Raw genomic sequence first — 12809 nt, forward strand, 5'->3', positions numbered from 1 at the left:
GAGACTGCCAAAAAGCACAGAAACCCAAAGCCCTGGGTCTATGCCCTCACTGTTGGAAAGGCCCTCACTGCGCTAGTCTGTGCTGCTCTAAGTTTCACCAGAATGACCAGCCTTACAGGGAAACTCATCTTGGAACGCAGAGCAGCACCGCACAGTGACACAAATCCTACAGCTGATGCAGCAACCAGGAGCACCTGCCAACTTCCAACACCCTGCCCACCGGACAAGTGTCGCTGACCTATGTGCAGCCACCCCAGGCAGCACAGGACTGGACAGATCAAACAACATCACGTAACATTACTCGATTCCTCTGTTCATTTGCTTCCCCTAGGAGTTTTCGGACTGGGACAGCATATGCATGCTTTGATCATAGGCAGATCATCCACCTGGATAACAGGGTTGTTTGTTCTCCCTGGGGCTATTGACTATGACTTGGTTGGGGAAATTAAGGTCATGGCTTGGACCCCCCGAGCCGCCCTGTGTGGTCCTGGCTGGGAGCCATACAGCCCAAATCATACTTTTTCTGCTAGCACCCCTATCTGCACCCCTGATAGCTGAACAGAGGGGAGGAGGGGGTTTGGTTCCACAGGGATCCCAGAGATTTTTTTGGACACAACATATCACATCTCAGCATCCCACATGCCAATGCAAAGTGGCTCTGAAAGGCAGGGACATAATTCTAACAGGACTCCTTGATACTGGAGCAGATGTGACTTATCTCAAAAAGGCAACGGCCCAGTGATTGGCCATTACTGTCTGTGCCTCAAGTGCTCTCCAGCAAAGACAACATGTAGTGCAGATTACAAGGCCTGATGGGTAGATTGCCACAGTGAAAGCTCTTGTGCTCTCTGTCCCCCTGGTTTTGTGAGGGAGGGATGCGTTGACACTGTGGGGAATTTTTATGCATTCAAATTTTGTGTAGGAGTCATTGAGACCTTAGACACCCCCCCAAAATGGTCCCTGGCTGAAGTGCCCCAGATGCTTTCAAGCATTGGAAGGAGCAGGCCAGCTATCAAAGGCGACACTTAATACAGATCTAAAGCCCTGAAGGACACCTTGCCTTAGTCAAACCAGTTATATTTCTAGTTATTTGCCTTTTTAATATTGTATTTTCTTGTGAATTTTTTGGTACAGCTATTTAGAATTATGTAACTAAATTTTTAAATTTTTTAGCCTTCAGTGTTTATATCCCATTACTTTTATTAAGCCAAACTTAAATCTATCATGCAAGCAATCTTTAAAAGCTGCTGCAGGGGTTGTGCCCCCCCCAGCCTGGCACCAGCCAGCACAGTCTAACTGGCACAGATGCTGAAGTTATAGCACATCAAAATACCAACTGATGCTACATGCTATCCCAACTCTGTTTTGGCACCAGCCAGCACAGTCTGACCGGCACAGATGCTGAAGTTATAGCACATCAAAATACCAACTGATGCTACATGCTATCCCAACTCTGTTAACACTTACCTGCTAATTTTAGCAACATGTGATTTGAGATTTTTAACAGGATTGTTACTAGAAAAATTCAAAGGTGTTTCTGTAAAAGTGGCGTTTTCCTACATATTAATAACATAGCGAAACTGCATAGTTCACTGAGAGTAATTAGGTAAATTATATGTTCAAGATTCTTTAGATCACTTTCAAGACTAACTTTGAACTTTATTTGTAGTAGTTATTTGCAACTTAACTAGAACTAGTATATAAAACTCCACTGTCAGCTTTATTAAGTGCTTGATTTTTACTCCATAGTTTCAATGAGGTCATTTTATTGTAAATTTTTCAGAACAGATGTTATTTACCTTGATGTTTAACTGTTATATGACAAATTTTCAGTAAATTTTTATAATAATAGAGTTTAAATAAGTTAATTCTTGTTAAGATTAATTTTTGTTTAGTCTCAGTGATAGTAACTTTAAGTTCTTTTAAGTATATTTTTGTTATATTTTACTGAAGCTAAGTTTTAGTGAAGTTGATTTTAAGTTTTGTTGAAGTATACCTGTTTAAATGATAAGATATAATTCCTTTACTATACAAGTGAATAACATAAAGCCTAAATGAATTTTGTCAAAATTTGCTAATTTAAATTACAAGATACAACTATTTTGTTATAGAAAGAAGAACAATTTTTTTGCTATTTTATTTTTATAAGTAGTACTGAAGAATGAGTAACAATTTCATATTATGACAGCTATCAGTTGTGATCTGTTTAATGCTTTTTTTTGTTTTACTACTATTTAGCTAAAGATAAAATGACAAAGCCAGCTGATTTACAAACCTTCACATATTGTTGTATAGCTATGTATAAGATTATATTATTTTTCTAACTACTATTACTAAGAGGTTTTTAAAATATATTAAAGAGACTTCCAGTTAAAGCCTGGACCCTGGCCAAGTCCTAGCCATAACTAGTAGAGACATATACCAGTAAAGCCAAGTGTTTTTTACATCAAAACTATACTCAAGGCATTTTGACTTGCCAAATTTGGACCTATAATGGCTAAACCTCCTTTTAAAGTGAATGTGGAGGGCATACCCTCCAAGTCCTCACTTTAAAAATGAAACTTGCCAATTACTACAGACTCTAAGTAATAGGACAATATTTAAGAAATTGATAATGCATTATTTTAAATTGCCATTCTGTTTTTCATGTGCCAGTAATTGTATATATTATCTGATTTATTTTTATTTAGTATAAGTTTATTGCTTTCATTGTCTTACTTTTCTGTTGCCTTCATGTTCATAATGAGAAATACATATCTATTAAAAAACAAAAAAAAAAAATAGGGGGGCAGAATATAGCTCCTCTAGAACTTTACACTAATATTTACACAAAAAAATTTTAAATCAAATCAAATTTGACCCCTTGCCCTCCTGAAGCACCCTTGGAACCACAAGAATTAGAGCCCCTGGATTCTGTGAAAATAGATTTTTGTCTTAATTTTAAATACATGGAAAAAATCAGTCTAAAACTTTTAATATGTTTCTCCCTATCACCCCGTGCATAAGAATCAACCTTTTGGTGCAATTACACTTGCAATCTTTCTAAATCCAGTAATGCCCCACCTGTGTCTGCCATCAGGAATGTTTTTAGTTTATAAAGGTCAAGCCTGAGCCTTTAGTGGCTAAGGTTTTTAGCTAAAATTTCTTTTTAAGATGGGTATGTATGTGATGATTTGCATAATAATTGTATTAATTGTGATACCTTTCTTGTTTCAATGTTGCAGAGATTAATTAATAAGGCCATTAAAGGTGTGGTTTTGATTGAAAAGAGGAAGCTATTGGGACACACAAGACTGATGATGGACCTTGGACCTGCTTAACATAAGAGATGTGATCATCAGGATGCCTTGGCAAGAACAAACAGAACTTTGAGGATTAAATCAAGACTAGCTGAAGATTAAAGCAAGACCTACTAGAAAAGTACATCAAGACTTCTGCAAGTAAGAGATGTTCTAAAATGTATAAGTTTGTTTAAGTGATGATTAACTCAATCATTGTACTAAAAAATTACTAGCCTTCCTAGAATAGTGTATAAGCATATGTAGTGCACAATCAATTTGGATTCTGACCAGCTCTCAGTCTTCCTGTCTCTCTCTCCATTGCCAATGTGCAATTATGGGGGCAGTGGGAAAACAAAGCAAGGAGGTAATTCATGGAAGACTGGGAAACTGCAAGAGGCTGTGATGCTCTAAGTGTGGTTCCTCAGGGAGGGAGCTGTGTCAACTAGTTGAGAAATGGTCATCTAATGCAGCATGCTTGTCCATTAGTGATTAGTGTAGGCCATAAACTTTTGAAGGCTTTATTTTTCTAATTTGATTTTTGCCCATCTCCTTAAGCAGGCAACGTTCATATTTTTTTGCTAGTTCTTGCTGTAATGGATGTTCATTTTAGTAGGATTGCAGTGTGATTTTTTGGTGGAAGAAAGGACTAGCAGTTACCTGTCCCACCTGCTGCTCAGAGTTAGTCCAGTGCATGCAGGGAGGGAGGGTGTAGAGGAAATGCTCTGAACAGTTGGGAGGGACTGGGTGTCCTCTGAGCTCAAGTACCAGCTCTGCCTTTTGACATCCTCAGAAAAGTCAGTGATGCATTATGTTCTCTATCTAGAAACCAAAGATTTTAGATACTCATAGAAAGTGTCATAGGATTACCTGTTATTAATGGAAATGCAAATCCAATTTAGCCTGTAATACACCCAGAAATAAAGGAATGGCAATTCTACAGTCTCAAGCTATGTCTAATGACATTTCTTCTGTCATTGATTTCTCGGTCATTGGAAATGGATGTGCTAACTAGTACTTCTTTTTGATACCTGGCTTTTACCCTATCTTTCTGCTTAAGGTTCCTGTACAGTTCATGACTCTGCTTAGGCAAAACACCCTGGAGGCTGACTATTGCCAGGGATACACATCCAGCACCTTCTAAACCAGCTTGAAAATGAATCATATGTGATAGTTTGATAGTGCTGTACTAGCATGAATAATTTCATGTCATCTCTGACTTTGCAGTATAAAAATATTTGTTGTGTAATAATATTTTATTTACTGTAATTCTTCAGAGGGTGTTGGGAGAAAGAGTTTATTTGGATATGAGAAGCACTAGTGTTAGATCAAGGTTCCTGGCTATAAACTGTTGCAGGATAACTGGTGTTCCCTGAAATGAAGAAACTGGCTCTAGAACAGAGCTTGGGTTACAATTATGATATTAATTTACAGAACTAAAAGTTGTTAAGTCATCTTCTTTTTTTCCTTTTTGTTTTCCCAGAAAGAGTTACTTACTCTTTCATCTTTACTGCATGAATCTTTCTTGTTCTTCTGCATGTTTTTTTCTAGGTCAGGCATTCCTGCATTTCTTTTGGTATCTTTCGTTGAGGACAGAAATTGAAGTCACTTGGGAGCACTTATGGAGCCTGATGCCTCAGTTCTGGAAACAGAAAAGATTTAAAGTCCTGTGAGTAACCCATTATTTATAACCAAAATGTATGAGGGGAGTATTCCCTGTGCAAACACACACAGAAGCTTCAGAATGCAAACCTGAAGAGAAATAGAAGTACAACATTCAAAGTAGCTAAACTGAGCCCTGTGGAGATTGCTCTGACATTCTGTTTGTCTCATTTTGCTATAAATTTATTTATTCAGAACTATCTGACGCTCATAAAAGGTCCCTTCTCAGCATGGTTTATTTTGTCACTGTAATTTACTGTGCAATTTATTGGGCATAATCTGCATGCTTTGTATTACTGTTATATGTTAGCTGGAGGAAAGAGGGGACTTTTCTTTGAATGTACTTATGTTGACACAGGTAATAGTAATGTTGCATCTTACTATATTAGGATCTTATGTTTCCTCCCCTTAACATCTCATATGAAAGCACCACAGCCTTTAAATGTATTTTTCATGGCATTGCTCCATGGGTACAGTGAGGTGCCGTGCTAGAAGATGTAAAAAGAAGCTTGATGGAGCCTTTTCCCTCTGCAGCCTAGAATCTCACAAGGTACCAGTGCTTTGGGGCACAGGTCTGGGCTGGGGCACCCTGTGAGCCTGCCTGTGAAGGCTGTGGGAGGACTGACAGGGCTGCTGTACCCGGGGTTTGAACCATTTTGTAGAGCAGTCTTTCAAATAGCATGTACTTATCCAGGGAGATGGCTTACCCTGCTAAAAGTCACAAAAGTTATCTGTGACAGAGCAAATACTTCCACTCCTGTATCTCTGGTACTGTGCTTATCCTGGTTTTCACTTCTAAAGATGCCTCTTCACTCTTTTCTGTGCAGGGATAAGCTATCTGACATGCATATTTTTTTCTGATATACTAATGACCACACCAAGTGATTGTCCTCATTATGACAGTACACAAGTACAGCTAAAGCAGAGGGAATTTTTTGTGTTCGGTCAGGTCTTGATGGATTACAGAATTTTTTGTTTTCTTTTAATTACTTTGCACTGTGTGTATGCAAAATATAAAAGACAACGTGTTGACTACGTAGATTTTTTTTTCTGTAATCTTTGGAATTATTACATTTAGGGCACTGAAATTATTTCTACAACAGCTTTTAAGAACAATTTGGGTTAAACTCTACAGTGCATGAAAGTGAGTTGAAGAGTTTTGTTTAGCAATAGGCAGAGATGGCTGTGGATTATTCGTCTACTCAGGAATTAGCTTGGCTTTTGCAGCCTTGCAGCTTCAGCATGGCTCTGCCAATGTGTATGTGGTCACTGACACCTTGTGTTGATCCTGTCCTGCACTGGCTGCCAGCAGGGCCATGTGCTGTGAAATAGGTTGTGTAAGGTTGAGAGATGTCCCTGGGGCCCTGCAATGAGCCACACAGCAAACTCGTGTTGATCTGTCATCTGCTTACAATTTCAACCCAGGTGAGAGATGATGTCCCTCGTGGAAAGGCCACATTAACTCACTGCCCTGCTCTGCTCCTCTTGTGTGCTGCACAGGGCTCATCACCCAGCCATGCACTCTATTCCTAAAACACAGGTTCAAAGCACCTCAAATAATGCACATCCCGTGACTCTTGGAAGACTGTTGGCTTGCCCAGTTGTTTATGGGCTGGCCTCAGCCCCCCCACCTGCATTCAAATACAGAGCAGCCATTTTGTCTGTAGAGCCCTCAAACTGTGCTCCCTTAAAGGAAAAATCCCGTGGGTATTCTTTTTGCTGGGACTTCTGTTCTTTCCTTATGCTTTTTTGTCAAACTGCAATATGGTGTCACGCTGGCTGAAAGTCTATATTGGCTCAGTGTCTCTGGGAAGTGCTACTACTAACAGCCCTGCATATCTGTAAAAATAGTGTGATAAAGAGTTTGGAGGTGGTAGCCTGAACTGTGCTTTTCTCTGTTGCGGGGATGAACGGAGTCTTTGTCTCTGGTTCAAGTGCTGACAGCTTAGCATCACACCCAATCCTGTATTTGCTTAATAAAGGACAAGAAAACTGACACAGGAGAAAATCCTGCAGAAATTCAAGATGACTTCAAAGTTGCTCACTAGAAAGCTGTGAGGTACATTGTCAAAGTTATTAGGAAAAAAAAAAAAAAAAAAATCCAAGCTTTTTTTTTTTTTTTTTTTTTTTTACAGCTGGCTTAGCTGGAGGGCCAGGGTGAGCAGCTTAGCACAGTGGCTTCGAGTCACACCAGGCTGGGGAGCACAAAAGGCACTGATCTCTCCGTTAGCAGATAGCAGAGGAGGACTAAAATAAGCCCATGTGCTTATACTTGAGTTCTCCTGACACGATGGAGTCGGGAGGCAGCTTGCAGTATATGGTGTTGTTGGGGCAATACATTCAGTCCCCATCCATTCATCCTCACTCTGTGTTATCAGGAGGATAAGCTTTAAAGTTCTCAGGAACCTATGCATGAAGTTAAGAGGAATGTATGCCTTGTCAGGGGTACACGTGTGAAGCGCGCACCGCCGCGGCAGTAGACATTGCGAGCGAAGCCAGGAGCCGCCCTGTCGCCGGCCGTGAGCTCCCTGCGGGCCATGGCAGCGCCGGACCCGTCGGGGAGCGCTCACGCTCCGCCGGAGGCTGCCGGCATGTCCCGAGACCTTCCCACGCCTCAGCCCCGAAGGAGCCCTTTCCCTCCCGAACCGCCCGTCGCGGCGGGACGCTCGGGCAGCGGCAAAACGGGAGGCGCCGGCTTGCCGCCTAACCCACCGAAGGGGGCTCGCTGGGATCCGCTCCACAGGACCCGCCGCCCTCATTCTCCCCGGCCCCAGGCTCTCCCGCAGCCGCGCCGTCGGGGCAGCGGCAGACGCGGGGCGCGCAGCCCGCCCGTCCGTACCTGCTGGTCGGGGAGCTCCGGAGCGGCCGCCGGGCGGGCTCTGCGAGTCGCGGCGGCTCTGTCCAAGGTACCGCCGCCTCCTCCGCGGCCAGGTCCCCTCTGGGTGGGGGCGTGCGGAGGGCGGCTCAACTCCGCCGCCGCTGGCTCCTCCCCGCCCCGCCCGGCCCGGCCCGGCCCGGCCCTGCCCCACCGCCCCTCCCGCTGTGCGCAACAGGCGCTGCTGCCTGCGCTGCTGCCCGCCCGCTGCGCCCGTGCGGCTGCTGCGCCCAGTGCCCGCCGTCTCCCCCGAGGGCGGGCGGGGGCAGTCGGGCACAGCCGGGCTCTCCGGCGTTCTTACGGCCGTCAGGGTCAGCCTCGGCAGCGGCAAGGGCAGCCCCAAGGGGCTACTGTGTTCGCAGACCTGCGTTGCCACAGGGGTTGTCGCCAGTGTCGGGAAGTGTCGCCGTGGGGCACCTGCGGCTCCTGAAAGCTCGGTGGCCGAACGGGCGGCCGGCGCTGCCAGTGGCTGCCGGCACCACGGGCGGGAGGGGTGGAAGCCGCGACGGGCGGCAGCGGTCCCGACAGGGAACCGGATTCTGCGGGAGCTGTCGTGGGGCCGGCAGCAGCTGCTGCCCGGGGCGGCAGCCCGAACGAGGCTCCGCTTTTGCCGCTTATCACAAAGAAGCGGCTGCGGTTTAGGGAAGCGGGTCTCGCCTCCCACCACGGTGGCCGCTGCTCTTTCGCCGAACCCCCGTGTGAAAGCGCCGTCCCGCTGCCTTAATGAGTTTTGCGCCGCCTGAGCAGCGACTCCACGGCCCCGGCGGGAGTTGCGGAGTCGCGCGTCCCGCGCAGCTCAGCGGAACCGACCGGCCCCTGCTCCGCGGCGCCCAGATCCCCAGGGACGGCTGGGAGCCCTTTAATAGGTGCTATGGCCGCTTGTAAATGTCTTTTCGCCCCTCTTGCGATTACCAATAATTCTTTTTGTTTTCTATTGGGTTAAGAATTAAAACAAACGATTTTATTTTATATTAAGAGAAATTTATAGGGCAAATTATGCAGTCTGGTTCCCTTGTGAATGGATCGAAGGTTTCCACTCTTTGCAAATGTTTGAATGAAGCGTTTCACCCATCTTTTGTTTTTGTTTAATCCCTGTCGCGTCACTGAGGTGGGTGCCTTTTAATTCGGGCAGCATTTAGCACTGAGAAAGGCACCTTCCAGTATTGTACCTCTAACTGCTGGTGGCATAATTTTTGAAATATTAGAAAATTGAAATCCATTATTGTGGGGAATTAAAATTGAATTCACATGAGAATTCAAAGAGCTGGCTTTAAGCAAGCAGTAGCACGGTTGCAGAGCGACGTTGTTTGCTCAGACCTGTTATGTTGTGAAGAATGAATGAGAACATTTTGTACTGGGGTTTTTGTCTGTGCCATTTTGGTAGCTAGTGAGAATTATGCTCTGGGAAATTGTTACTTTAGGGGTTACATTGAGCACAACCAGCTCCCTCCCTCAAGGAGCCCTCAAAAACAAAACAAAAGACAATCGATCCCCTTCAATTCTGTTTATTCAGATCGTATTATTCTTGTAACTTCAACATAATACAGCATATTGCACTTACCGGAGAGCAGCACAAGAGAGAAAAAAAGGTACAATACTTCAGTTTATTCCCAGGAAAGAATGAAATGAGACAGCTGTTGCTCTTCTTAAATATAGGAAACCAACTGAAAGTCTGAGTATATGTACACAAGATTTACTAAGTCCCTGAATACACCATTTGAAATTTTACACATACTTTTTTGCTTTTCTTGTAATTTTTACAGAGATATACAGTATGTCACACACAGTTTCAGTTTGAGAACACTGCACAATTATACCCCAGCTACAAAGCTGTTGGGTTTTTTTGTTTTCTTTTTTGGTGTTTTTTTTTTTTTAGAAGATCCCCTCAGATTTCTGCTAATGATTACTCCAATAATTTTTTTCAGTATTGTCTCCCATTTCCCATCCCCTTCAACTTGCCGGAATGCTGAGGGAAATACCAATTAAAATTAAGTCTAGAAGAAAGCCATTACATCATGACAAAGGTTAAACTGTAGATATTGCACGTCAGTACAGAAACATAATGCAGTAACATATTCATCCCCCCGCTTTGCCTCTCTCCCACATGTCTCTCCTTGCTCCTGGGTCTGGGCCACATGGGGGAACCTAACTGTACTCATAGTCGGATGAGTCCTCCTCAGACACCCCTTTCAGGTCTCTGTGGTAAGAGCCCATGCCATTCTCATCCATCTCGCCTGCTGGCTGGAGGTTTTTGCCCATGCCTTTGCGCTCCTCCATTTTGATGGTGTCATAGAGTCCCTTAGGTCCTTCTTCAAGGAGGATGTTCCTCTCCGAGTGAGAGGGTTTCATTTGGCAGACATTTTTGAGAAAGAGAAGGACAGGGGCATAAAGCACATTGGCAAGCCCCATGCCCAGGTTGAGCTGCGCAAAGCCCATGGTGTGCACAATCTGGCCGGCCACGATGGGCCCCAGGGCATATGCCACACAGTAGGAGATGTCTGCAATGGCATAGACGCTGCCATAGACAGAGACGTGTCGCACGTCCACCAGGAAAGCCAGGGTGGGCAGCAGGGCTGTGTCCACCAGGGCGATGCCAAAGCAGATGCCACAGAGGGGAATGATGACCTGCCCGAAATTCCTGCAGGCGGGCACCAAGCAGGAGCTGGCACCGATGATGGCCATGCCCAGGGCCCCGTAAAACCACTGCAGGTGCGGGTACGCAGCAGCCAGCTGGACGGTGACGTAGACGCCCAGCACATGGGGGAAGAAGGCGGGCAGCCAGGTGAGGCCCACCTCCCACTCGCTGGCCCCCATGGAGTCCTTCATCCAGTTGGCGATGGTGGGCTCCAGGAAGGCTAGGGGGATGTTGCAGGTGGCCAGGGCCCCTGCCACCACGGCAATGTAGGGGTCAATCATGAGGCGGTGTATGGGGGTACCGACAGGCATGTTGGCCCGTGCCCCGGTGCCACCGGGCGGCGCCAGGACCAGCAGCAGCAGCCCGTCGAGGAGGCAGACGCAGGCCAGCACCAGGAAGGGCACCCGCTTGCCCGCGAACTCGTAGAGGACGCCGCCGAAGGGGGGGGCGGCCAGGCTGCCGAAGGAGATGCAGGCCAGCGCCGTGCCCAGGGCGCGGCTCCGCGCCGGCTCCTCGGCGTAGCGGTCAGCGATGAGGGCGATGCCGGCGGTGTCCGCGAAGGCAGAGCCCAGCCCCTGCAGACTGCGCGCCGCGAACAACGTCGCGTAGTTCTCGGCGAAGGCGAAGGTGGCGGTGGAGAGGAACAGGACGGCCAGCCCGGCCAGCAGCGGCGCCTCGTAGCCCACGCGGTCGATGAGGGTGCCGCTGAGGGGGTTCACCAGCAGCTGCAGCATGGCTTTGGAGGCGAACAGCACCCCGATCTGCACGTCCTCGTTGCTCCCCGAGGCCGGCGGGTACCGCGCAGGCAGAAGGCTCCGGTTGCCGCCGCCGCTCCCGTTGCCCCCCGCGGGCGCGGACGGGCCGGCGGTGCCCCCGCCGCCGCGCATGGCCGCGATGTAGTCGGGGATGATGGGCACGATGACCATGTAGAGCATGTTGTCCAACAGCAGCGCCACGCACACCACCATCAGCAGCAGCCGCCGCTGCCGCCGTGCCTCCCCCATGGCGGTGCCCAGCCGCCGCCGCCGCTCGCCCACCGCCTCCGAGAGCCGCTCCACGGCGGCCCGCGCCCGGCCCGCGCCCCCCGCCTCCGACATCGCCCTCAGCTCCGCCGCCGCCCCGCCGCCCGCATGGGCGCGCCCCCCCCCCCGGGGCGGGGGCCCGACGGCGCGGCTGGCCGCGGGCGCCCGGGCACGGCTGCTGGGGAGCGCGGCTCCCCGGCAGCCTCCCGGAGCTCTCCGTTGCTTCCCCCTGGGCCGGGGCGACCGTGCGCCCGCCGGTGCTGCGGGCAGAGGTCCCGTGTCCTCCCAGCCCTGCGTCGCCGCTGCTTCGGCGGCGCCCGGCTCGCCTGCGGAGGTCGGCGATTACGGGCTCTGCTGCTGTGCTGTCGCCGTCTAAGCCGAGAGCTGCTCGGAGCTGCTTCCCATCACTCGGCGCGAGTCCGCCCGCGACGGCAGAGCTGGCCAGGGCAGGGCGTAGGGGCGCTCGGGGAGACTTGGACTAATCGGGAACGGGGCTGGCAGCGCTGGGCTGAGCCCCCCACCTCACTGGAAATCAGAGAGCAACACAATAACTGTCTTGCTGTGTGCGAGCGTGTTTCTCACACTCAGACAAACGCCAGGGAAATAACCCTCAAGTGCGGTTGTGTTACACACTGCCCGCATTTTGTCGGGCCAGTGTGGCAGCTGCAAGAGCTGCGGAGCAAGGGGCCTCACCCGGTGCAGAGGCTTTAGTGTTGAGAAGTACTCTTTAGCACAAAGTGGCATATCTGTACTCCTGCAGCAGAAATGACATGTGGGCTGATCCAAGGAGGATCTCTGCAGAAGGCTGTATGAAATAATCCCATCCCTCGGCCGAGCAGTTCCTGAGTGGATGTGGAGTTTGGGCAACTTCATTTGCTTGCGTAGCTGGGCTTCCACAGCTGAAAGGGAGGTGATTTATCTGTCACTTGCTGTATCTTGCTCTGTTGTGAGAAAACATTCTAGATGGCCAGAAACACTTTAAAATGGATCCCTGCATGGAGTAGCATACAGATCCAATTGTGCTTACACAGAAGTGGAACCTTAGAGAATATTTAAAATAGCAATAGTCCTAGACATCCATATTGTCATTGTTACCGTTGTTGTTCATTTACTATATCCACTGTAAAACTGCAGAAATGAACCACTGACAATTGGGATAAAGCTCTTGACCTGGGACTCTAAACAAGTTATTATCCTAAATGGTTCAAAAAGTAGTTTCAGGGTGTGAAAGGGAAGGAATAGAAGAGTCTAACTGGAAGGGTATTGAGCTAAAAGCCAAGGCTGCTGCACTTGGCTGCACAGAGTCAAGATACTTGTCACCTGTGAGACTGATTTAG

General features: G+C 48.0%; 2 protein-coding genes across 2 annotated transcripts in view; both read right to left on the minus strand.

Annotated features, from left to right (window-relative positions):
- Nucleotides 1–4838, minus strand: part of CHAT (choline O-acetyltransferase) — a 32946-nt gene extending 28108 nt beyond the window's left edge. The window contains exon 1 of the mRNA XM_041405007.1: nt 4776–4838. Coding sequence (XP_041260941.1) covers nt 4776–4838 — 63 coding nt within the window. The remainder of the gene's footprint in view (nt 1–4775) is intronic.
- A 4633-nt stretch (nt 4839–9471) lies between these two features.
- On the minus strand, nt 9472–11579 carry SLC18A3 (solute carrier family 18 member A3). The gene has a single exon (XM_041405008.1). The coding sequence runs from the start codon at nt 11545–11547 to the stop codon at nt 9961–9963; it is 1587 nt and encodes a 528-aa protein (XP_041260942.1). The 5' UTR covers nt 11548–11579; the 3' UTR covers nt 9472–9960.
- Between the last annotated feature and the right edge of the window lie 1230 nt (nt 11580–12809).

This window comes from Onychostruthus taczanowskii, unplaced genomic scaffold (genome assembly GCF_017590055.1).
Source record: "Onychostruthus taczanowskii isolate IOZ18803 unplaced genomic scaffold, ASM1759005v1 scaffold22, whole genome shotgun sequence".
Taxonomy (NCBI): Eukaryota; Metazoa; Chordata; class Aves; order Passeriformes; family Passeridae; genus Onychostruthus; species Onychostruthus taczanowskii.

What these genes read in the sequence shown, in the direction of transcription:
- SLC18A3 (XM_041405008.1), bottom strand. Translation starts at nt 11,547, where the DNA reads ATGTCGGAGGCGGGGGGCGCGGGCCGGGCGCGGGCCGCCGTGGAGCGG.